A 27,465-nucleotide genomic window follows, 5' to 3' on the forward strand; every position below is an offset into this window, starting at 1 on the left:
GGGGGTATTGTAAAGAGCAGTTAGGGGGGAAATATTAATTAAGGGGGTATTGTAAAGCGTAGTTAGAGGGAATTAATAATTAAGGGGGTATTTTTATTAATTTTTAGATTCTGTAATTTTTAATTTAAAAAATATATAGTGTTCTACAACTATTTTTTTTGTGTCTGTGAACGCTCAATCTCAGCTCTCGCTGGACCGATTTTGATGAAAATAACATCAAAAGATCACAAATCGCATCTAGTAAGACATTACCTCAAAAATTGAAAACGTTTCTCTCGTACCCTGTAAATGGGGTATATCCTCCAAAAAATTACAAATGTAATAATCGCTAGTTTTCGACATTTTTTCAATTTTTTTTAGTTAAAACTGCAATAAATTTCTAAAAATTACCGAATCTATATCAGTTTTTTTTTATAGATGCATAATGTACCTTTACCTTTCATTTGGTATATTTTTTTTATAAATCTGACCCTTTGCCTGCCTACAGTGGGGATTCAAAATGACAACTTTTTTACAAAAAATTAACTTTTTCAACTTATCTTTTAAAAATGTTCCGGAAAGTCTGACACATTAATATATATCTTACATTACAGCTTATGTAATATACTTATAATATTAATATTATACTTTAATATTAAAAAAAAAATTTCGGACTTTAAATTGTTTTCATGGTGAAAATGGATACCGAATGCTATTTTGTGTGAAAATTCTCGATTTTATTTTTTATATTTTTAACTTTATAATGCTATAACTTATTGAAAAGTGTATGGATCAATAAAAATTTTTTATGAGAAATAATATTTATATCCCTCTTTCATTCGATATATTTTATCTTAATCAGGATATAAATAAGAAAATAGGAGATCATGTAGTTTTTGGAATAATCCACCAATATTTTAAAATTAAACACCATCTAAAGATTTGCATCGAAGCGTTTTTTATTATATGAAAGTTTTTTATGTACAATTTGGTTTTGGTAACTTATCCCCTTCAAGTCCGAATCGGGGTTGAAAATTCGCTCAAAAAGGTAATTTTTCATTTTTAGATTATTATTTTTAAAACTAACACACTTATCGTAACATTATATAGATTCTATATTGATCAATATTGAGTATTTAGTTTTCAAAATAAACTAAAACTTTTTATAAGTGATTGAAAATCAAACAATTTTACTCAATTTTCATGTTTAGAAAAAATAGAACAGTGTTTGATTGAATCAGAAAGAAAAATTAATTGTGATGACTATGTACTTAAACTTGAATTTCTATTTGCTGATTTCGAAGAACGATTTTGAGACCTAAAGACATTGAAACCCTCATTCGGATTTTTAGAAAATCCATTTTTAGTTAATGTCTTTGAAAACGGATGTGCAATATCACATCCTATTGTCACAAATAAAGCGGATATTGAAATAGAACTCTTGGAGTTATTAGAAGATGAAGGTCTTAAACAGTTTATGAACAATTGTACCTACTAGAATTTTGGAAGCATATTTCTACATTAGAATACCCAAATATTAAAAATTGATATCAATTTTCGAAACGACGTATTCATGTGAATCACTTTATTCAACAATAAAAATAATTAAGTCAAAATATCGTTCAATTTTGACTGATGATCATCTCACAGAATTACTAAGAAATGCTCTTACATCAATTCAACCAGATTTTAAGAAGCTTACTAAAAAAGTAGACACGAAAAAAATACCATGCAAACAAATTTAGCGTAATGTTAATTTTTTTTATTTATTATTCATATAATATTTATTATTTTTACTTTGTACTTGTTTGAACACAGCGCCTGGTGGTATTCACGCGGGTTCGTTAACGTTCGTGGTTTTGTTTTGTCTTAAGTTTTTAGCTATGTCGAGGATAAAGAATAAGGTGAGTGGACTGTATGTTTGAATGTAGAATGAATTTCACAAGATATAATTATAACAATTAAATGTATTATACAAGAAATGTAAAATTTTATATACATCTATGTGGATAGGGGGAACACTTAATACTAAGGCGATGATATAAACAAATAATAAATTATACAAGTGAGTCTTAGAAAGATAAATGAACAAGCATTATACTTATCTGCTAAATGAAACGACTGATGATAATGTTGAATATTGAAAGGATCAATTGAAGTCGAATGCATGTAGCTGACCAAAGTGTACAATATGCTGTCAAAGGTATTGTGATGTATCTCAGAAAATATATAGACCCAACGGCGATAAACTGAGCGCACAGGGTACTACAATCGCATAGGTGATATTTTCTTTTTACAGTAAAAACGAATACAAAACTTCTGGCTCGCAAACGCCATAGAGCTTATAACAGAAGAAGCGTTAAGATGGCTGCGACAATGGTAACATAGAGAGAAAACCGACAACAATATGTAACACAACGATAACATAAATAATCAAAAACACATTTTCTTGACAGCATATTCGATCGATGTGTATTCAACAGTACTCTATAAAATTTAATAAAATTATTAATAGAAAATTAAAATTTTGGTTTTTGTAAATAATACCGAGAGCCGCATACAATTATGACAAGAGCCGCAATTTGGCCACCCCTGATATGGAATATAAATTATAGATTTTAATATTTTCTTATAAAATGGTAATTACAAAAATTTTCTAAAATTATATTTACTTGCTCAAAAAAATAAAATAAAAAATTCATTTGTTAAAATTCATTCTTAATTTTCGAAATAATCATTTTATAACAAATTATTTCGTAAAAAAAAATTTGTATAGTTAAATTTTTTAAAATATCATAGAATTATATAAAATTATAGTCAGATTTATTGTTTTGCTGTTTTAATAACACTAATGATTTAAATAGGATTGTTTAAAACTGTTTATTCAAGGTACTACGATTATAAATAGGATACAATTAATAATTAAAAAATTAGTGATAGACTTTTTCAAATATTTTAAAAACTATTCGAATGGAGGTACCGAATAGTTCTAAAAACTATTCGTATAGACTATCGAATATATTTTCTATTCGAATAGTTTTTCAATGACTATCGAATAGTTCGATAGTTACTATTCGATATTTCACATCACTACTAAAAATAAACTATTAAGTTGTATAAACACAATTCGAATAGTTAATCGATAGTTAAAATTATTTGAAAATGCCCATCACTAATTTTTACTATTATTAATTGTGTAATAATTTATTTTAAGTATTTGTTTATTATCTTCTTATAATAATTAAGGGTACTGAATAAAAATTTTAAGTAAAACTAATCGAATATTTTTTGAAACCATTCGATAGCCCATTCGAATACTTTTTAAAACTATTCGATAGTTTATGCTAAAAATAAACTATTCGGTTGTATAAAAACAATTCGAATAGTTATGCGATAGTTTAAAATATTCGAAAATGCCCATCACTAGTTGTAACTATACTGTCGGCTTAGTTTGTTTTAAATCGGTAATCCGTCGATAACCAATAACGTCAATATTATTTTTTGTTGTGTTATTATTGATAACACTGTCTGCTTCTTATTAAAGTTGTTTGTGTTTACGTTTAGTTTTTATTTTTGATATTCTTGACATTTTACTCTTTCTTTTCTACACTAACAATTTTCAGGTATGTCGGATGCGGCTATTATAAATATTATGTTGTTTTTTTATTATTTTGTCTTTTTTTTTTTTAGAGTATATAAATAAGGAACTGAGTCATACTAATTTTTCATTCGTTTTCTCTGTTACAATTTTTTACACATATTTCAATTTCTATTGTGTTTGTACATTTTTTTACCATAATGAGCATAAAAATTTTGATCTTGTCAAATTGAATTTTATGTAATCTGTTATTTGACGTATTCGGCTTCCACAGATTTTTCCAACTTTTAGTTGTCTACGTCTTTTTCATGTTCTTTTATAATTTTTCTTCTTATTTGTTCAATGTATGACTTGCTCTACATGAACACGGTATTTCTTAGACACCTGGTGTTAGAATTTCCAACAATTCGTCCTTCGGAGTAGTGTTTCTATGACTGTGTTCGGTTTTAAGACGGTCCTTATTTTGAATTTATAAGTGATTCTTGAAATACTATGTGTAATTAACATTGCCGTGTATATACACCAACATTAGTGTTGGCGTACTTTCTGATTGTCTTCCTTGTTTTCATTTTCGAAATGTTGCTTACTATATTTTTTCTTCTTTCGGCCTTTCTTAATGCCGTATTTCTGTTTTTAATTGCGTATCCATTTGGTTTGAATTGACATGTAGATCTGCCAATGTGTGTGCTTTTTCTGTACACTCCCTATGCTGAATTTACCAATTGACTGCATTATACTTGTACGCCCGAGAACGGTAGTTGTTCGTTTTTCTCATTTTCTATTGTGTACTGTAAGTTGGTGTGTATGCTACTTAGGTGTTTCAAGAACCTTTTTAAAAAGGTTCTTGACAGATACCTACATGTCAATTCATACCATTCCCTTACATAAAAAATAGGATTCCTACATACAATGGCAACGAGTACTATAAAAATAGCTGTCGAAGACAACGTAAAAGAATAAAAAAATATATCTACGATAGGTACTTCAAAACAACGAATACACCATTAAAAACATAAACAAGAAAACATAATAAGAATGTTGTATTGATATCACACTTGTGTTAGCTAAGTAGATAAGTGACATCGCTTATACGGCACCTTTTAAAAACGAATCTACTTGTAGTTTAGAAAGTACTTAAAACAAATAATATCTTCATGAACCCTGTTTTGTCATGTGAATGTGACACACGAAGAGTGCTTTTTGAGGTTTTGGTATAAAATTTGAAAATACGTTGGAATTTTTTGTTGGCAGTTAGTAATTTGATTCCTATTCGTAGTGAGGTTTTCATTCTACTAAGTTGGATATCTTACAAATATTTCAGTAGATGATACATTACCAAAATTATCATTTTCGTTCAAATAATTATAAAGAGTCAGAATTTTAATTCATCTCACAGTATTGTAATTGTTTGCTAGTAAAACCACCAATTGCACTTGTTGAGTATATTTTTCGTGGCTGAAAGAAATTGTAATGGTAATGCTTGTATTTTATGCGGTAACAAAACGAGTTGAACACTTATTAAATACTTATTGAGATTCAAAAAAATTACAAGAATTAATGGTATCACTAAATACAGCCTTTTGTATGTGAAATGGTTTCAAAACCGATCAATATATTATAGCTAGCAACAAATAAATAACAATGAAAAAATAATAAATAATGAAATGTAATTATTAGCCAGCTATTAAAGATAGCAATGATAACTAGAGATGTAATAGTAGCGAAAAGTTATACACAAGTTATGATCTTAAAATGTGTTATTTTTTTAAATATAAAATTAACGTCACTGCATTATAAGTAACAACCAAAAATGTTAAAAAAACTAATATAATATTTATATATTTTTTTTTTTAATAAAGGCTATAAAAAAATGAAAAAATTTTTTTAATACTTATTTCAATTAGCTAGTAGCTTAAATTTAATCAAGTACACGCTTTAATAAATCCAAATAAAAATAATGAAATATAATTATATAAATAAATTTCAATCATATAATTTTTGTAAAAATACCAATTAATTAAAACTTTAATTAATTATTCAGGTAAAAGTTTTCCTGAGTCATATACCTACAGGTATATTCAATAATTAAATTATAATTATTAGTAATGTTTAAATATTGTCTAATGAAAATGGTTTAAAGGTTTTTAAAAAATGTATTTTATTTAGTATAATGTCAATAATATGATTTGTTTTATTTTTATAAAACAAACTAGTTTTATTTTTCTGATAAAATCATCACATAAGTTACACGGGGTATTTTTAATGAAAATTACACTTTAAAACAGGTGAGTAACAAAAAAAAAAGGATATCAAAAATAAATTTTGTTTTTTTGTACCGCCATGAAAAAAATGTATGTAAGGTATTGAAATTAATGGACAAAACCGCCGTTATAATATATTATTATAGTTTGAATAGTCTCATATTAGAAGACCCTATGTAATTTCTTTAATTTATTCCATTAAATTGAATTATAGGCATTTTATTATTATAAAAATTACATTTATTTCTAATAATAACATTGACAATCATGTTATAACTTTATTTTTATTATAACATACATAATTGGTTTCATAATAAAATATTTGTATAATTTTACATAATTTCTTAAATAGATAAAATGATTACATAGAGCCAAAAATGAAGTATTAATACACTTTAAAAATTATAAAACATAATAATAATAATAATTTAGTAGATATAAATTTTATAACATATATTATGAGGAAAGTCATAAATTCTACAACTTCTACTTTTATATATTTTAAAGACTAGATCAGTAATAAATTATGATTTGTTTTTATATTAATTATTATTGTAATAAATTAAATCTCTATAACTTTATACTCGAGAATATAAACAGATTCTCTATGTGCATACTATATTATAATTTAAGTAATTATATGCATCTCAACACAACTATACATTTCACAAAGACCTATAAGTGGACAAATTCGTATCAGTCTTTCAATTTATTTTTCAATTACATTCTAATTTACTTTTATAGATGCAATAAGTAAAAATCATAGTTTAAATTAAGTTGATCAATATTTAAAAGGTCAAATAAAAGTATTTATTATACATATAATAAAAAAAATTTTATCATCAAAACACTGTAATGTCTTCAAATTTAAGAAAATTGAGACAGTCTTAATTATACAAATAAAATAAATAAATAAATATACATGAAAGTAAATTCGCTGAATTTTGTTTTCGTCACTTGCAAGTGTTAGATAAATTTAGAGTATAAATAAAAAACATTGAGCAAAACTACAAGGGCAACATTTACTATTTAGGAATACTTTATAATTATAGGTAAACATAAGGAGGTAAAAAAAACACACGTACACACATTATCTTAACAAGTACAGTCTGTATCTGTCATTTAACTATTTTTATAATAGTAAGGAAGGAGATTTATTAATATTATTTTAAGGATCACTATATCCTTAGCTTTCACCATTATAAAAATTATATTAATAAGTAGAATTAAGACCATCCATATCAAAATACAAGAAATTGTATACATTATAGCACAAATCATCAAAAAGCAGTATAATAAAATGTAATGAATATCATGAATAACAATGCAAATAGTTGTTTTATAAATTCAAAAAAAAACAAAAAAAAATTAAAAAGAGTAATAGATATTTTACACGTGGAACGGTTCAGTTGTAATTTGGAAGGATTTAAATTATTTCAAATATATATTGTATTTTGTAACTGGCTATACTAGGTGTCTATAAATTGAAATTTTAAATTTTACAAAATTGGTAATTCAAGTATCACTCCACAAACACTTAAAATAAATACTGTACACACAAATAACTTTATTATACCAGTAATAATTGGTCAAAATATTTATTTTGTCCGACATTTTAAGTTTAAAACAATTAAATTAACTGACCAATGTTTTATTAATGAACATTGGTAATTTTGAATCCACATTAATATAAATAAATATATGGATTAGTTTTTAAAAATATGTCTGTACAGTCAAAATAATATAATATTATAAATATGTGTACAAAATTTAAGAGGAATGTAATACAATTCACCCATATAATCACTAACCTTTATCTTTGAATAACATTCATAATATCTTTTAAAGTATTTTCTAATGTTTGGAATATAGAAGAATTGTCAGTTTGTTGCCGACCTCCACCAGCAGACCTCATTTGCCTCGATTGAGATTCCAATTTATTTAGCAACTCGCGTAAATGAAACCTAAGATTTGGTGGTGCTGCTGAATCAACATAATTAAGACAAGAAGAATGAAATCCCCCAACTTTATCTGAAAGAGCTAACCACCCTGCAGATGTGATCATTGGAGTTGCTTGCAAAGTCTTTAAGCTATTCTCAACAGCTTGTAATTGTTCAACTAAATTAGAAGGAGCTCCAGGAGTAGCATAAATTGCATTTGATTTTGTTGATTTAGTAGGTTTAAGGGGTACAGTAGGTTTTTCTTCATGAGGTGGCCAAATACGTCTTTCTTTATTTGTTTCAGGGGGACTTTCACCTTCCCATAATTTTTTCAAACTATTTATACTGCCTGTACTGCGTCTTTTATCATCAACTTCCTCTGGATTATTACTATCACATTCAACACTCTCACTTTCTTTTTTGTTTTCAATTTTTACCTTTTTTAACTGTGATTTAACTTCTGCAATATTATTATCTATTCGATTTTCTTTACGCTCTATACTAATTTTTTTCAAATTTGTTTTAAAGTCAACAGGTGAGTTTGGCTTATCATCTTTAAATTTTTTTTCATTTACATGTTTTAATTCCATCATTTCTTTCATAATATTTGGTACAAGACTTTTTATATCTTTATTATCTTCATCTGAACTTGGAGATAAGTCAATATTCTTCTTTGGTAATAATGGAGAGGGTTCTAATGTTGGTTCATTTTCAGTCAATAATTTATTCTCTTTTCGGATATTTTTCAGTCTTGCAGGTTCTGATTTAGCACTGTTACAAGAATCAGTAGATGGTTCTCTATGTCTAAGACTCACCCCAAACCTAAATGTAGAATGTTCCTCTAGATCTAAATCTTCGGGAGGTGGAGGAGGAGGAAATTCCAAATCTGCTAAATTTGGAGGAGGTGGCTGCGTACGTGTTGTTCGAGGTGAAGAGGGCTGGAAATTTGTAGATGAATTACTTCTAGTCATATTTCCTGGCTGTTGAAAAGTTCTTCGTAATGGTGTATTAGTACGATTATTAGGAAGTGGTTTAGTATTATTAATTTCAATTGATTCTCCATTTCCATGTCTTAAGGACTCTAAATAAGCACCAATACGAGCACCTTTAGGCAATGTACCATAACGATTTATAGCTCTTTTTACATTTTGTACCTCCAGAGCAGCAACTTTAGGAGTATTTAAGTTACTAGTATCTCTTTGATATAGAGGATTTGAAGCTTGATGTTTAGATGTTTTTTTAGTTAAAGATCCACGGTGGACACGATTTAAAGGTGGTATATTAGAACATTCATTTTCAATTTCTATTGGTTCAGCACTTTCTTCACTTGCTCCATCACTATCACCCAAACTAGTTATAGAATTATGAACATCTTTATTAACACCTAAAATTAATTGATTTAAAAAATAAATGAGATTTCTTTTTTAATTCTAAAATTAATGTTTGAATAAATATAATAAAATATAAATATTTAATTATAGATCATTTTAAATTAATTTCAACCGTGATATTAAACTATTTGGTTATCAATATACCATTATTATCAGTAAGTTTCATTAAAAACCAACAAGTATCAAAAAATTATTATTTAAAAACAGACAAACCATTAGCTGCATGATTATCTTCAGAGAAATGTTGTGATGGAAGAGACATAGCAGTATCACCTTGATCTGTGGTTATGGGTCCACCATAATGTGAATCTCTAAATGAACTACATGATGACAATAAGCTAAAAAATACAATGATTAATTATATCTTGACAACAATTAACTCATTAATAATTTTTAAGTACCTAGTTCGTTTTGGAGGTGCTGGGGCAGTTTTTCCACGTTTATTTGTAGGACGTCTTAGTTGAACAATATTCCCTTTAACAATTGGACCACCAAAAGTAGAAAGATTGCGCTCAATTTGTGAAGTTCCTTCTAAAAATTATACAAAATTATGAATTTTATTCAAACTCAACATAGTTCAACACAATGTTTTTAATATAATTTGAAACTATAACTATAATAATAATACTATAACATTTATCAATAAAAGTTTAAATTATAAAATACAAAATGTGTAACTCAAAAATCTTTCATTTTGATTTAACTCTACAGTTAAAAGAAGGGCAGGGATGACATTTAATTTATCAATCATTTGTATTACCCAAAATAACAGTTAACAAAGATTAGAACAACATAATTTATGTAGAAAATAACTTGAACATTTTAAGACATATTTTTTTATGATACTTTATAAAATTTGTCAGCTTATTTTAAAACATGTAAAATAATTAGTTACCATTTTATTAAAATTTATTAAACTGAGAGGTATAAGTATAAACAGTAGCAACAATGTCTATACTAGTGAGCTCACTAGAAAATAATATCTTAGAGGCAACTTCTTACCTATTTTTTTTTTCTCGCCAAAAATTTTTTTTACTCTCTAACGCTATTTAAGATAACATAAATAAGCAAAATAAAATAATATTATTACCATGACTAAAAATTTAAACACCACTAAATTTTTCCAGGGAAGAAAAAAAACCTGACTATCTCCTAGTTGTGCTACCGAGTGTAGGGATCTTGGAATTTTTAATCTAATATGAGACCTAAATAACTTTTGAAAATATATTATTATAAAATTGAATTGCTTATTAACTAAATTTTAAAAATATATATGGCATATTTTGTTTTGCTTATTGGATACATTGGTCAATCTAGGTGATAATTATCTACATGGCATACAAAAATCAGACAATGTATACATTGATGAACATTGTACTACAAAGATTGATTTTCCATTTTACTCACTCGTAACATACACGTATAAACTGATGTGTAGAGCACAAAGTCAGCAATCTCTTTTTTTATATTTTACAATTTTTAAATAAATCTAAATATATTTTTTTAATGTATATAAATAATGATTTTCTAGAGAAATATATATTAATTTTTCATAAAAAACCAATTTTTTTTTTTTATATTGAAATTATAATTGTATTCCAAAGTTATAAAACAAAAAAATTTAAATAAATAAATATAGTTTAAAAAAACTAAAAAAACACGCTTTTAAAGCACATCGAACTAAAAAGTTAAAAATAATTTTTAAAATAAGCTTAAAACAATAATGAACAAAATATACTAGTATTATTGCGATAAAAGCGTCGGGTGCTCAATATACGAAAAATATGGCACAAAGCACCCACAATTTTATCACAATAATACTAGTATTTTTCGTTCATTGTTTTAAGCTTATTTTAAAAATTATTTTTAACTTTTTAGTTTGATGTGCTTTAAAAGCGTGTTTTTTTAGTTTTTTTAAACTATATTTATTTTTCACTTTTTAGTTTCATGTTATGATAGTAGTTACTATCAATATCATGGTTGTAACGGGTAATGGGAAATCAGGGTTCGATTCCGGGGAGGTAGTCTGAGAAACGGCTACTACTTCCAAGGAAAGCAGCAGGCGCGTAAATTACCACCCACTCCCGGAACATGGAGATAGTGACAAAAAATGACGATACGGGAATCATCCTTTGTAATTGAAATGAATACACTCTATATCTCTTAATGAGAATAAAGCGTATTAATATATAAGTTTTAATAGTAATTAGAATATATATATATACATGTAAAGCGACGTAAACGTATCATGCACTAGGTATAGCTATGTTTTGTGGGTGGGCGAGTCGGACTAACGTTATACCTAAGGTATAAACGGCTGTAAGAATATTTTCGTAAGCCGTATGGCACGCGGATGGTATTGGTCAGTCATAATAAAAATTTGTTTATATATATATAATATTTATACAGGAATAGTGATGCCGTGTGGTGAGTGAGGCATGGGATGAGGTGAATGCGTTATGACAGTCTAGTCTCAAGGCCATAGATGACGGAATATGCGATAACGCGTGGCGCTTGGAGAGTTACATACATACATACATACAGGTGAAACTAATATAAGCGTGTTAAAAAAGGATATTACTGACTTCTGTGCAACACCTCAGTTATTATATAATTTTCTGTTTAAAAACATTTATAATCAAATCATACTAAATTTACCAATTGTCTCTGAAGATGCTCCTAAAGTGTTGGTATTATTTCCATGAGATCTTTTATGAGATAATTGAGGTGTTATACTTCCTTGTAATTGCTTTTCCACTTCTAAAATTTTAAAGCACTTGGTTAATTAAAATTTGAAATTGAAGTTAAGAACATAAATTTACCCTCAATTATATTAGATTCTTGAAACATATTTTCTAAAGCATGGTGAATATCTTTAAAGGATGGTCTTTCATTTGGAGACCATTGCCAACATTGTTTCATCAAGTGATAAATATTGGGTGGGCAGCCTGGCGGACAATCCATTCTAAAAATGAATATTAAAATGTCAAATCTATATTATTTGTTTTAGTTAAAAAGCTTTTGATTTTACCGATATCCTTTTTCTAGCATATGATAAACATCTGTTAAATCAACACCAGGATATGGTGACATGCCATATGTAGCTATTTCCCAAAGTAATACACCAAATGCCCATACATCAGACTGCAAGATAAAATTTATAATGAATTTATGTATATTTAAAATGTATTTTTATTATTATTATTATTATTATAAAAATATGTATTAGTTAGTTGAGTAACAAATTGTTATCTTTAAATACAAAAATTATCTATAACAAAAATATACAAATAAAACAATACATTTATTAAAATAATAATTTGTTAGCCTAAGTCATTAAACATTAGCAAATAATACAAAATTTTAGGAAAATAATAAAAATGCATACTTTAGTTGAAAACTTATTGTAAGCTAAACCTTCAGGAGCTGTCCATTTAATAGGAAATTTAGCTCCAGCATGAGCAGTGTAAGTGTCATCCCTCATTAATCGAGCTAAGCCAAAATCTGCTACTTTAACAAGATGATTTTCACCAACAAGACAGTTACGAGCAGCTAAATCTCTGAAAAGTGTTTGATTATAGAATTATAGTAATATTTTATAAAAAAAAATCATGGTGATCAGGTTATCATAAACTATTCAATTATTCTGAAATACACCATTGAACATTTTTTTTTAATTTCTTTTAATTATGTATATATTTCTTGATCCATCAGCTAATAATTACTTTTTAGAATCATCCTTTCAAAGTAATAGAGGAGTATTAAATTTATTTTTTTAAATTGTAATATATATATTTAACTAGTTTGTATAATAGGAAATAATCTAATTAAGAAAATTACTGGTTAATAACAACTTTTGGACCAGTATTTCAGGATTTATTTACAATTTAAAGTAATGACTGAAGGTGAGGAGTGGGTACTGCTATTTTTATCACTAGTTATTTCCCAGTCATACTCTTACTCACGCCTAGGTATAAAAATAAGAATAACTTCCAAAGTATATTGGTTTATGATAAACCAATTACCCTGTATAATACAAGATAATTTAATACACTTACCTATGAATAAACATTCTACTCTCTAAATAATTCATTGCACTAGCTATTTGTGTAGCCATATACATTAGAACAACAGCATTTATATTTTCTCGACTATCAGATCTTAAATAGTCTAAAAGATTTCCTTTACTCATAAACTCTGTAATGATGTAAAAAGGTGGCTCTCTTGTACATACCCCTATTCAAAATATGTGTTATAAATTTAAAGAAAATAAATGATTATTTTAAAGTAATTTTAAAAAATTACCTAAAAGTTGAACTAAATTTGGGTGTTTCATCTCTTTCATAATAGAAGCTTCTTCTAAGAAATCTTTTAGAGCCATTGTATCTTCCTATAAGGGTAAAAAATAATCATTATAGGACTTAAATTATGAATTTAAAACTTTACATGGTAAATTATTAGTTTCTCATGATTTATAATTCACTATTTATTACAGAGATTCTCATTATATATATATTAAAATTAAGTATTCATCAAAATTTAATTGTATTCAGTTTTTAATTTTTTTCAAAATTACAATTGGTTAAAAATTAGTAAATGTAAGTATAAAAAGTTTACTTTTAAAGTTTTTACTGCTACAGTCATATTATAACGTTTCCACACAGCTTCATAGACATCACCATATTGTCCACCACCCAATTTATGTCTCATAACAATGTCTGTGCGATTTATTTCCCATTCATCAGGTTCTGGACTAAGAGCAAAAACTGTTGGCTTGTTATGTTTAGGGGCTGGATATAAAAGTTGAGTAATGAGACCATCTGAGTGCATTGAATGATGATGAACTAATTCAGCAAGAGTATTGAAACGGCTTTCAGTAGTCACATAAACCTAAAATTGTTCAAATTTAATTTAATTAATATTAAGTGTCACTAATTGCAATTTCACAAAAATTTACTTTGCCATCAGATGTATCTTCATTTATACGATAATGATATACTCTGCCTTCATATCTAAGTGAAATTGATCGTTGACCAGGAGAACTTTCACTTTCCCGTACTAAAAAACTACCATTTATACCAGAACTCAAGAGATATTCAGCAGCATTACGTGATATAGGACCATGATACCATGAATGTTTTTCTAATGAATTTACTGGTGTTACATAATTTGATGGCACCCAACCTACTTGCCCAGGTAAAGCATGAGCTTCACACCATTCTCCACTTTTGTTGTATGATAAAATTCGAACTTGCTCTCCTGAATTGAAAAAGAAAAATATTTAGTATAGTATAAACAAATAGTAAACATTTTTATTTATTAATTCTAAGTTTTTAGACTAAAATTCTAAATAAGTAAATTACCTTTTTTTAAACTAAGTTGATTATCACCACCTGCTTGAAAATCATATAAGGCAACAAATAGTTGTGGATCATCATCTTCTTGTGATTGTAATAAATTTTCTTTAGATGTCCATTTTATTGAAGATTCTAAATTACTTGATGTAGTTCCACCACCGGACCCACCAGAGCTTCCACCACCAGAAGGAATAGATCCAGGTGGGTCTCCATCAGGAAGATCTGGTATGTGAGGTAAAGGTCGACTTTGTAGCAAAGCTTCTAATTAAATTAGGTATTAAAAAATTAGAATAAATAATAAAACTGAAATTCTATATAAAATTAACAACATAATTAAAATTATCTACTTATTGAAAATTAATTAATTTAGCTATTATCCAATTATGAAACTTTTATGGTACATCATATTTAAACAAACACTAATCTTGAGAAATTTTATTTAATACCAAAAAATTTTTCACTTTTTTACTTTTGTTTATTTTTTACAAATATTACAAATTTATATAAATTTGTAAAAAAAAAAAATTATGTACATATACAAACCATATTAAAGGTATTTAAAAAAATTTTCATTTCTAATTTTATATTGCCATCAGGATTAATGTTAGTACAATATTTTTATATTATATAAATTTGGTTTGCAATTAAACAGTCAGATGTCTACAATCATTCTGTATTAGACAATTCCTTTTTCATCATGACCATCAACACTACACTTTTTCTTCAATTCAGTAACCACCCTCCATTATCAAACAAAACAACAGAATTGAAAAAAAGTACGAACTAACAACACTAATTTAAATATTAAACTAAAATCTTCAAAATATAGCTGATACTAATAAAAATTTAACGTAATAAATATAATCTGAAGACAGCAGTGATTGACCTAAAAAATGCAGAAAACATTTTACTGAAGTATTCAAATCACATGAAACTATAATTCATACTAAACTCTCAAAAAAAGTAGAAAACTTTCTAACTTCTCTATTCAAAATACTACTATTCCCACAAAAATCATTTACTCCAGCTGAAACCAATCATTGTATGTCTACTTTTTCAACAATAAAGTCCTTGGGTTTTTATCTAATTACCAATGAGATAGCAAAATTATCCCAAAAAATACACTAATACTTCTAATGTATATTTTTAAATCTATCATACTACCTATTATAATAGAAATTTAATTAGTAATAATACTATCATTTCCTTTTTAACCATCCTAACTATATAATACAAGATCTCACTCTACCTCCAATGTCTGGCGATTCTCCCAAAAGAATTAAAGAAAGTGATGCAAACATTTTTTTGACCTACTGTAAAAAAAAAAAAATGTCAATTCAATAAGTATCAGTTAGCAACTTTTCATCTCAAAATAATCAAACCAACAAATATATTATCATCTTTAATACTTATTGTATGATTCTGATAAAGTAAAATAAAAATGACTTCAAGTCAATAATAAAATTGTAGAATTTAAGACAGAAATTTAAATTATATTATTTTACATTTATCTATAAAATCAATATTTTTCTAATTATATCAAATTATACTAGTTAATTTAAGAACTAATTGGTGAAGTATTATAGTATATTTTACTAATATATTTTCACCAACATGGTTGTTTAATTGTAAGGTAAGTAAGTCATAACTTAAGTTAATAAAAACTATGAAATATGAATAATAAAAATTTTAAACTTACCACTATGTTCAGTAAAAATGTTCAACCCTTGATTTTTACCATCTTTGGCAGTAATAAAGCGTGGCTTAACACGAGTGCTACGTGCAGTCAATGATCCCGATGACAATGCACGATCTTTGGTCTGCTGAGCACCCATAACTTGAGACCATTACCCTACAACAAAGTATAATCCACGAATCCAGCAAACAAGCATAAGGGAAGACATCCAAGATAAAAAAAGAATATTTCACAGTTCAACGAAAACATGGCATAGATAAGAAGAACAATAATACAATTTTAAATTTAACTTAACAAAAATAACAACTTAAATACAGTAATAAATTAAAACTATAAGTTATAAGTTAAAAATTTGCTCTAACATTAACGTTGAAGCCTATGAATCAGATTTTTTTCTCTAGATTTAACTTATCGCTTATCAGTATAAATACTACTGTGGAAGAAATGAATTTCTATGTTTAACCTTGGTTAAAGACTAAATTTATTGATAAAGTCATTAGGGATATTAAATAAAAATGATAAGAGGTTAATGTATTTTCAAATAAATTTGTTTTTGTCCATGAAATTGAATTAAATTTTTTAATTAAATATTGAAAGTTATTACTTCTAACAATCAAATATAAAATAAAATAAACAGTGAATATTTTATTTCAACTGTGAATAGTATATTTTAATAAAATTATTTCATGGTTAGTGATACTTTTTATTACGCAATATTTGTTAAACATATTTTTTTATTTTTTGAATGTTATATTATAAATTATTGGCAAACTTAAAATACGTTATATAATTTATTTTCTTATATATTAGTATGTGATGCATTTTTTTCAGTCGTTCTTACCTATAAGAAGGGCATTAATAATTAATGCTTCTGTCATAAACTCACTTATTACAAAACGAAGTCAAATGATTTACTTAAATACATATAATTGCACTATCCAAAAAAGATATGCAGTATCAGATCACATTAGTGCTAATATTAAAAATAAGTGGTATGATCTGGTTGAAAGATTAAACATAGTAAATCCATTAAGTAAAACAGTAAGTGCATCTTCTTAAAATGTTTTACTATAAAACTGTAATATTTTAAATGTGTATATTTTCCCATAGTTAAATAACTACTAATGATTTTTGTAGCTATAACGTAGACCTAATAAGAGGGAGTGCTTTGGCTACTAGCATTCCCAAATGTATTTTGTCATTTTTAATGCTAATTAAAAAATTGTGTAAGTTTTTATATTATTGTACATAATTAGAGTTATACTGCTTATTTATACTATCATTATATTAAAGTACTATCAAAGTATTTCATATTATGTATAACAAACAAAATACTTTTGTAATTCAAGTACTTAAATCTGAACCACTATTTTCCCCTATGTATAATATATTTCTTAAGACATTTAAGATTTTGCTGCTCGCAGAGAGCATAGTTTCTATGCCTCCTTTTTTTGCTTTAGACAATGATCTCTCCTAAATTCACATCTCGGTTCTTGTTTTACAATTATTTAAAAATGTATTAATCAACTCTTAAAATATATTAATAATACTAATTAATAAAAGAAATATACTAATAATTAACTTTAAAACTAAGAATATTAATATTGTCTCAAATAAATATTTTACAATAACATAAAATAATTTTAGAGAATTCAAGCTAATAGCTGGTTATTATATGAGACTCTAATTGACCAAATTCCATTTAATATTATAATGAAAAGTAAGAAATTGAAGACACGTTTTTGTTTGTACTCAGATGATTTATCTTTAAGTAAAATTGCAGAACTTGATTTACCTGATACATTTAACACTTGGTTTATAATCACTGAACTTCATCTGTGGATGGTATTTGTAAGAATAATGAATGAAAAGACCAAAGGACCTATGATTAGAAATTATATGATGGAAGCTTTATGGAATGATGTTGAATTTCGAACTAAAAAGTTAAGAGTAAGTTTTCTTTAGTGATCTATTATTCTTGTTGATATTTACTAATATAGCAGTAAAATAGTTTTTCTTACTGGTGGGTAGATGTTTCATAATTTTTATTTTTTTTGAGTATTTAATGAATTCTGAATAACTAAAATTAGGTAAATCCAGATACTCGTCAAAATCAAGTTAAAGAACTAAGTGAACAAATTCGTGGAGCTTTAATTGGATATGATGAAGGTTGGCTAACAAATGATATAAATCTAGCGGGAATGGTATGGAGAAGAATATTTAATCAACAATGCAATGATCCACAAAAATTAGAAATAGTTGTAAAATATATTAGAAAACAGGTGAAATACTTTCTTTAAATTGTAGTTTCTTATTATAATTTTTTATGTAATTTTAATTAACAGATGGCTAATCTTCAAATGCAATCATTTGATAGCTTATATACAAACAAAGAAATAAAATGGATTAACTTTGTATAGAAACAAATTATATTGTAAATAGAATAACAATGTAATATTACATATACATATTATGTATGTCATTATTTACACTAAAATATATTTAAACGCATATGAGTATATAAATACTACATGCATGTATATAAGTTCTCCTTTTATACTTCAACATGTTTAATAAAATTATAGTTGAAATTCATTTTTTTTTTTTTTAGTTAAAATTAACTATGTTTAGTGTATATCTCACAAAATTCATTAAGTGTACTATTAGCGATTCTATCAAAACTATCCGTCATATTAATAGTTTCTTGAATCGTTTCATCATTTTTGATAGAAGAACTTCCATCAGCTAATTGTAAACTAGCAGACAAGTTAGCAGACAATACATGCTCACTATCTTCTATCATAGTGAATGCTCTCAAATCATTCGAATCCAAACGGTCTAAACTAGAAAAGGTCGTTTCCATTAGAGTTGAATCATTATTGCCTTCAGTTGGACATGGTAAAGATGTAATAGATATTGTTGTGGGAGGTACACAAGTAGTTTGAATAGGTGTAGGATTTGTTTGGTTGTTAAGTGTTGGGCATACCTCTGTTACTGTACATCCGCTAATTGTACCACAGTTATTTTGAATTCCTGAATTATAAGAACACAATTATGTCATTAGTTTATTGCAAATAAAAAATGAATAATTTTAAATATCTCAAAAAATATATATTTTTTAATACATCAATTTAAAGAAAATATAAAATTTCTAATAAAATAAATAAAACTAAAATGCATTCACAATTTAGTCTATAAAATTGAAAGTTAAGTTAATGAGATCAGAGTTGAAAAAAAATATCATCAACAATAAAATACTATATACTCAAGAAAATAACCGGCAATTTTATATTCTTTCAAAAGCCAATAAATATTCTAAATAAATCTATAATTAATTATACATAAATGATCTTGTTTTAATTATTTAGATCTAATTGACTCTAAATAAAATAAAAATCATACTTAAATTGATCCTTTAAAATATTAGAAATGTAAGAATTAAAACCTTTACTGCTTACTCTACAATACTTTTAAATTAAATTTATGATATAATTAACATAAATATTTTTTTTTGTTTAAAATACTAATTACCTGAGGGCGGTCGAGCTGTAACTTTAGACAATGTGATCTGTCCATAAAAATTGTTTGAACTAGTTACAGTATTAGGAAATTGATATTCCAAAGGAGATGGAGTACGGGAATTATATAAAGGTGAAGGTTGCCCTAAAACGTTTGTACTGGCTAATGGGTATAAGCCAGCATAAGGGTTAGGACTGGTTTCTACAAAATAAAATAAACATTAAATATCACCATTAAATTAATAAAACCTTTAAATATTTATAAACCTGGTTCTTCTTTAATAGGAACAGAAATAGACATTGGATCAATCACCATTCCTTCAATAAAGTTTGATGATGGGGCAATGAGTCCTAGAATTATATTCAATACAAAGATCAACTAAATATAATTACTTAATTACATTAGAATAAAAGCATTTTAGAAAAATATTCACAAAATACACAATTGCAAAACAAGCATGTTTACATTACAGCATTAATATTGTAAGATTTTAAAAGCAAACAAAGAAAAAGGAAATAAAAATTCTGGAGAAAATTAAACTAGATTAAAATAGACTTTCAAATGTTTCATCAAATTATGAGTTGAATAGTTTTAAAATTTTAATGTAGTTTCGAAATAGTTTCATAACGTTCTTTATTTAAATCTTTATATATATATATATATATATGTTAGTATACATCTAGTTTTTATATATATATATGTAATATAGTATGCATTTTATGAATATAATCTCATAAAATTTTTTATAAAACATCATGCAATCTAAAATCTAATGTAAATAGAATTTAATTACTACATTTCATATTTGGTTATTAAGCATAAAATAAAATATAAATGAACTTCAAATCTACTTAAGAAAAACACACACAACCATAATAAAATATTCTCTACCCCACTTTTACTTACTTAATATTAATTCCAGTAATTAAGTTCCACTTTTTCATCTTGCTTTTTCACATATTAAGTAAACTATAAATTTATGGGTATACAATTATAAACAAAGAATGTTTCAACTCGAATATTAAAAGAATAGGAAATAAACACAACATTTTTGAAGAAATTAAGTTAAGAACAATAAATATATGTGCCCAATAAAATGATAAATATTGACAACATGCTAAGAGCATTGATTGATGTAAACTGACAACACCGGCACCGAATATTAACATTTTAAAATTCACCTTATATTACCCATGACTAATAAAGCTTTAATGTCATTTATATTTTAATTACTCACTGGGGTCACTCTGTAATTGCCTTAAAAGTTCACTTTCACTAGGTAATTTCTGTCTTTTCCTTTTCAACATGGCTGGATCTATAACGCGCAATAAACAATCAATAAAGATCAAGTAAACTTAAAAATAAATATATTTTTGAACATAAATTTGGCTTACAATGATACATGGCAATATAAGACATGAGAAACAAAAAGTTAACAGTTATGAGTTATAAAAATATTTTGTTTAAAAATATTATTTAGTGTAAATTATATTAAACAAAATAGCGTGTTCATCAGATTAACACACAATAATATAAAAATAAATTAACATTATTTTTTATTGTATTAAGTTGGACTAGATTGTTTAAGTCTATAATGTACTAGTTAATGGTTACTAAATAAACTTATGTTAATAATAATATTAGTACAAGAAGCAATATATTTTATCATTAATAACTATTGCCATTTAAAAACTAATTAAAACATGACCCTGTTATGTTTCTTATAAATTCTGTTGGACACTCTCTAAATAAAATGTTATTTAACAGGAGCAACTTTACCCCCCTCTACAGAACTATAATACATAGATGTTTCATCAAATTCCGACATTGTTGCATGAGGTGCAACAGATGTGTACAAAGCATAGTTTTCTGCTTCAGTTAATGGTGTATTATCAATACTACTGTTTGAAGAACAAAGGGATTTGCTTTTTTTCCGCATATTTAACAATTTATGTAATAGTTTAATTTTGGTTGTTTTTTCAGGAACAGTTGGAAGACGTTTTGTTGGTTTTACATTTTTTTTCAGTCGCTTAGGTGGCAAAGGTGGTGCTGGCTCGCTCACAAATCTTGGCTTAGAACTATTAGGAGGTCGTGGGGGTATAGTCATAGCTACATCTTCATAACTATGGCACTTATCAGGCATTGAACAAGGATTTTTAAATGCCATTTGAAGACTGGAATATGTTCCACGCAAATCTTCTTTAGTAGTTTCTATTTCTATAGAGGATTCACTTGATGTATCACTTTCATTTTCTTTATTAACATCAAAAAGTTTAATATCTTCATTTTCATTTTCTAATGGTTCATATTTAATTTCAATTTCCATTTCTTCTTCATCACTACCACCACTATTGTTATTAAAAACACTGAGTGGTACAGTTTCAACAAAATGATCTTCTGATGATCTTTCAAATTTATTTTCTGGTAGTTTACTATATTTTTGAGGGGACATACCTGAATCAACCGGTGTTAACAAAAAAGGGCGAGCATCACTACACATTCCATCAGTGGGTCTTTTAAGCTGTATCCACACCTTAATTGGATAATCAATCTAAAAAATATAAAAAACAAAATTGACACTCACATATTTTGAGAATAATTTAATGTAGTGTCTTATTAAATAAAATAAGAATCAGTGATATTAAAACATGATTAGTCACAACTATTTATCTTTTTTGTTAAATTTACTTTACTCGGAGAAACAAAAAATTTGCACTTTTTTTCAGAATCTAACATGAAAAATTGCCATATTAATTAAATTATTTTAAATATAATACTAAATAACCCAAATTTTATTAATTATAATTAAATGAATAAAAAATAAATAAAAGAATTTAATAGTTTTTAATATTTAGACAGATTGATATCATTACACCTGTTACACAAGTGCACCTACAGTTAACAAAAAAACTTATTTAAAATTAAAAGGTTTTTTTAATTATTACTTTTATGGATTACTATGGAACATTAACAATTTGTTGAAGACTATTTTATAAATATACAAAAACCTTGGTTAACTTAAGGCGTTTAAAGATATGCATAATATTTATTTCAATGATCAGGTACCGAGATTAAATCCTATTCCTTAAAATTAAAAAAGGGCTTTTTTTATTTAATGAAAGAATTATCATTCAAGTGATTAAATATTAATCATATGACCAAAAATATTAATGAAATCTATCATTTTACCTGCAATGTTTTATATTTAGGAGTTCTAAAAGTAATGGCTACTTGTTTATGTACGTCTGATGGTTGAAAATCAGCATACCCTTCCCATGTACACAAACCATCTTGTTCTTCAAAAAACCTAACTTGGATATCATCTAAAATTTAAAAAAATATAAAGTTTGATGCCTTCAATTTTTTAATAAAATTATTATACCTTTAGTAACTTTTTCACATAGAAGAATAATTTCTCTACCTCCTGCAACTGATGCTGCAGCATCACTCAATCGACAAATAACTAAATCAGACATAGCTTCTGTAAGAAAAATCATACAATCTTTTAAAATTCAAGTTTTCTTTGAAAGTTCTATTAATTTGATAGTTAGTTAGTTTAAATGTTATAATAATATTATTAAATCAATTACAGTTTATAATTAAATACTATAATACAAATTTACTTTTATCATAAATTGGATCAGAAACAACTGGTTCAAGAATACTATATTTCCCTTTTTGTGATCCTCCTAAAAATGCTTGAAAGCATAATCTAACAGCATTCAAATCAATTGAACTTGGATTATCTTTATGTGAAAATCCCGCTGAAAATTATTAAAAACATTTAATGAGTACATTTCATTTCATAACAGCATGAGCGCATCATAAAATGCATAACTTACTAATTTAATTTCATAAAAGAACCCTAAATATGATAACTTTTTTTTTTTATTTTAATTCATTAATATATCATATTTATATTACATAATTTATAAAACATTTATTAAATTATGACTCTCAAAACAATTATTCTTTCATTGCTACATAAAGATTAAAACAATTATTTTTTATAAATAAAAAATAAAAAAGTATTGTTATCATTACTTTGATCAGTTAATGTTTAAACCATAGTAGTTTAAAATGTCTGAAATATTAAGAATTTTTACTATATCTATACCAAAAAAAAATAAATTGAATTGACACTCCTAGGCATAGGAATACTTTTTGCTCTAAAGGAGATTATCTCCTACACCTCCATAGCTACATTTCCAATTAGTATACATTGTTTTATAATAAGAAAAACAATTATAAAAATTCTGTTTACCATTTATGTACTCCAAGTATTTAAAACAAACTTTATAAATTTTTAAGTCCCAAGCCCTAATTATAATATATGAATTTGCCTGAAGTACATATATAATAATTTAGTTAAGTAAAATCAATAAAACGCAAAATATCTATAAAAGTAAATTATATTAATTCATCTAACATAGATAATAAACAAATAATAATAATACAACAAACACAGGAAATAGTATTCAAATTTTAGGTTACAATGTGTTTTAACTTACTTCTAAATGGATCCACTCGAATATCTTCACGAACTTTAAGAGCATCATCAATATCTTTTCTTTTAACACATTGAATTCCTAAATTTTGAAAACTAGCAGTCATTGATTCATTGTTAATCTCTATTGTACATATACCACGTTTGCAATTATCACGTCCGACAAGATTATGTGGATGAGGACGATAAGGTCTATCTTTTGTGACACAAGATACCACAACAACAGCTCTACCTTTATACCCAACAATCTGTAAATGTATTTTTTTATTAATAAATTTCAACTTAAATTACATTTAAATTTCATATTAAATAATTTTTACTTGTATTGTTGGATAAGTTTTATTTTCAGTAGTGCTATTGACACCAGGTATACTACCAGCAGATCTACCTTCACATTCATACCGAAATCTTAATGCTTTTGAAGCAGGTTGTTCAACAATTTTGATGTATGGTGCATTTGTTGGTCTTCGGCCGTTATTAGTTGACGGGCAGTCCATTTGTTGCATTGGATCAGCTCGTACGTGTTCTTCTATCACCTCAACTAAAATTATATAAAAGTTAAAAATTGTTAATTCAATATTATCAATTTAAAAATATATTCAGTATTAAATAAGTTCTAATTAAACAAAATAAGATATAATGGATAAATAATTGAACATAATGCATTATGAGTTCTTATTTTAACATTTTCAAATATACTTCTAATTTGTAAGTTATTTTATTACACTATCAAGTCAAAAGTATTAAAAAAATTCATAGAATATACATATAGTTCAATAGCATGATATTTCAGTTTCAATATTACAGTAGCTGAAATTGAAAATTCTTAATTGAATAAAAAATGAACATATTTTTATTTACCCTTGAATTCATAAAATGTATTAAATCTATCTCAGAACTGTTATTCAGTTAGTCAACAAATTTAAAATTACACAGTATAAAATTTAAATGTCACAATTAGTTAATTATTATTATCATTAGGAGTTAATAGATTCTGAGTACTTACTGACATCACTCAGATGAAGATCGGGTATATTGGATTGATTATCATTTAGGTCCATAATTGGTTGATGCAGTTAACAATTACAAAAGCAAACAAACACACACATGGGAAACGCTACATTCAATTACAAAATAAAGGTAATTGATATAATTTTGTAAGATTAGGCTGATAGACAGCTTCTTTTCAAGGCACACAATGAATTGTTATAACATGCTTCAAACTACGCAAATAATAAAACACTCACAATAAATAAAATCGCAAAAACACAATATCAGTTAATTATTATGTTAACGTATAACACAAACCTGCGATTTTAGGTGAAGATTCATTATTTGCAAAACCTTATTTTTTAAAATGGATAACTAGTCCAAATAACAAACATAACTTGCATGTACAATAATTGGTAACAAAGTAACAGTAATAAACTGTATAAAAATAAATCTTCCGAGGAACAAGAATTAGTAAAAAAAAAAAAACATTAGACATATGATAATATTATACAAAATGAGAGGGAGAAGATGTGAGCAGATTCAATGATGCCCGCAGGGTGCCAAAACCTGTAGTGGACGGAACCGTGAATTAAATATACAATCAGTGTAGCCTAATATAAAGTACATAATGCTGTCGAAATAAATTTACTAAATAATAATTTAATTACCTAGTCATAAAAATTTTGTTATTTCCAGTGCCTTAGTTAGGTAGAATAAAACCACTATTCGCCAAAACTTTAATGTTTATGACGGTAATTATTGATCGAAAGGATTTACCCCTCTGACCTGTATTCAATTATGTCCCTAATTTACTATATTTAATTAAGTTGAGGAGTAAGTATTTATTTTCTAAGAAATGAGTAAACCAAGTTTATAATCCTTTTATTACTTATTCCTTATCATATATACGTATATGTTGCTACACATTCCTTGGGGGTACCTTACACTTTTCACTTTTTATTTGTCTTCAGATTTTTTTTTTAAATCCTATGCACGTCCCTGTTCTTTAAAATGTGTGAAAGTCTTTACTTTTGATTCGCACTATATTCCTTACCATTATTTTAATAATATATAGAATATACAATAAAATATGAAAACCACTCTAAAAATTTAATATCAAAATTATCAGAAAATGAAGTGCTTCATGCAACAATCAGATAAATCCAAATTTTTTAGAAAATAATTTTTTGTTAATTTTGAATAAATATGATTTTTTTGTATAATTCTGTACAAATATTAATTCTATATCTCCTATTTTTGATGGACATATTTAATTTAGTAAAATCGTTTTATCATTTCTTTTAATAAAAAATTTTTGATAAAACGCTTATTCTGAAAAATTAAAAAAAGTAGACTTAATTGGTTGTTTCACCTAGTCTTTTAATTATTATTTCTTAACTTTTAACAAAATTGAGGCGCACTCATTTTAATTTTTTTAAATAATTTTTCATCTATTTGCAATTAAAACACATAGACGTAAATCAGAAGAGACTTTGACTTAGAAAACTTAGCCCAACCCACCAAAAAAAAGTTATATTTAGTATAGTATTTTTTATGAATGCTTGTACAGGTACATTGTACAGTAATAAAAAAAAAACAGCACAGTGGGGACATGGCATAGATGGGTCAAGTATAATGATATCTGACAGTGATCATAAAAAATGATTCGATGCAAATTTGTAGATAGTGTTTAATTTTAAAAAAATTTTGTGGATTATTCCATAAGCTACATAATCTCTTATTTCCTTATTTATAACCGGATTACAAGTTCTATGATTTATAAGTGTAATATATATATATATAATATATAAAGGGAAATGGTTTTATTAAAAAAAAAAAGAATGTCGTATGAATGAGGTATATAAATAGTATTTATCATACAAAAATTGTATTGATTCATATATTTTCAAAAAGTTAAGCATTATAAAATTAAAAATATAAAAAGAATTTTTTTACAAATATCTTATTTGTTTAATAACTTTGATGTCTGTTTTCACCATGAAAACAAAATAAAGTCTGAGATTTTTTTTCCATAATAAAGTACATTACATTAGCTTTAATTTAAGATATATATAAAAGTGTCAGAATTTCCGGAATACTTTCAAAAGTTAAATTGAAAAAGTTAATTTTTTGTGAAAAAGTTGTCATTTTGAATCCCCCCCGTGGGCAGGTAAACGATCAAATTTATAAAAAGAATATATTAAATGATAGGTAAAGAGATTAT

General features: G+C 26.0%; 3 protein-coding genes across 5 annotated transcripts; 1 reads left to right on the forward strand and 2 right to left on the reverse strand.

Moving 5' to 3' along the window:
* Positions 1-6,208: 6,208 nt before the first annotated feature.
* On the reverse strand, positions 6,209-16,618 carry LOC126897272 (tyrosine-protein kinase Abl). Its single transcript, XM_050670773.1, has 14 exons — positions 16,226-16,618; positions 14,533-14,787; positions 14,127-14,428; positions 13,787-14,059; positions 13,475-13,559; positions 13,228-13,405; positions 12,558-12,729; positions 12,201-12,313; positions 11,992-12,134; positions 11,828-11,929; positions 9,571-9,700; positions 9,383-9,507; positions 7,650-9,162; positions 6,209-7,315 (listed from the first exon to the last, which is right to left on the reverse strand). The coding sequence occupies exons 1-13, from the start codon at positions 16,359-16,361 to the stop codon at positions 7,652-7,654; spliced, it is 3,525 nt and encodes a 1,174-aa protein (XP_050526730.1). The 5' UTR covers positions 16,362-16,618; the 3' UTR covers positions 6,209-7,315; positions 7,650-7,651.
* A 139-nt stretch (positions 16,619-16,757) lies between these two features.
* Positions 16,758-18,817, forward strand: LOC126901420 (ubiquinol-cytochrome-c reductase complex assembly factor 1). 2 transcript variants are annotated; one of them, XM_050677861.1, is made up of 6 exons: positions 16,758-16,911; positions 17,054-17,263; positions 17,870-17,942; positions 18,006-18,172; positions 18,313-18,504; positions 18,568-18,817. In XM_050677861.1, exons 1-6 carry the CDS (start codon positions 16,909-16,911, stop codon positions 18,640-18,642), a joined length of 720 nt encoding a protein of 239 aa, XP_050533818.1. In that variant the 5' UTR covers positions 16,758-16,908; the 3' UTR covers positions 18,643-18,817. The 2 variants fall into 2 exon arrangements, with proteins under 2 accessions (XP_050533818.1, XP_050533809.1); XM_050677852.1 differs by lacking the exon at positions 16,758-16,911 and having other exon boundaries at positions 16,967-17,263.
* An 18-nt stretch (positions 18,818-18,835) lies between these two features.
* On the reverse strand, positions 18,836-25,741 carry LOC126901408 (embryonic polarity protein dorsal-like). Of its 2 annotated transcripts, XM_050677832.1 has the most exons (12): positions 25,557-25,741; positions 25,255-25,471; positions 24,569-24,789; positions 24,253-24,496; positions 23,365-23,505; positions 23,124-23,222; positions 22,931-23,064; positions 22,196-22,292; positions 20,979-21,056; positions 20,008-20,091; positions 19,754-19,942; positions 18,836-19,255 (listed from the first exon to the last, which is right to left on the reverse strand). In XM_050677832.1, exons 2-12 carry the CDS (start codon positions 25,307-25,309, stop codon positions 18,840-18,842), a joined length of 1,758 nt encoding a protein of 585 aa, XP_050533789.1. In that variant the 5' UTR covers positions 25,310-25,471; positions 25,557-25,741; the 3' UTR covers positions 18,836-18,839. The 2 variants fall into 2 exon arrangements, with proteins under 2 accessions (XP_050533789.1, XP_050533799.1); XM_050677842.1 differs by lacking the exon at positions 25,255-25,471.
* Positions 25,742-27,465: the final 1,724 nt, after the last annotated feature.

Source organism: Daktulosphaira vitifoliae, unplaced genomic scaffold (assembly GCF_025091365.1).
Source record: "Daktulosphaira vitifoliae isolate Bord-2020 unplaced genomic scaffold, ASM2509136v1 Scaffold_1, whole genome shotgun sequence".
In the NCBI taxonomy this organism is placed as follows: Eukaryota; Metazoa; Arthropoda; class Insecta; order Hemiptera; family Phylloxeridae; genus Daktulosphaira; species Daktulosphaira vitifoliae.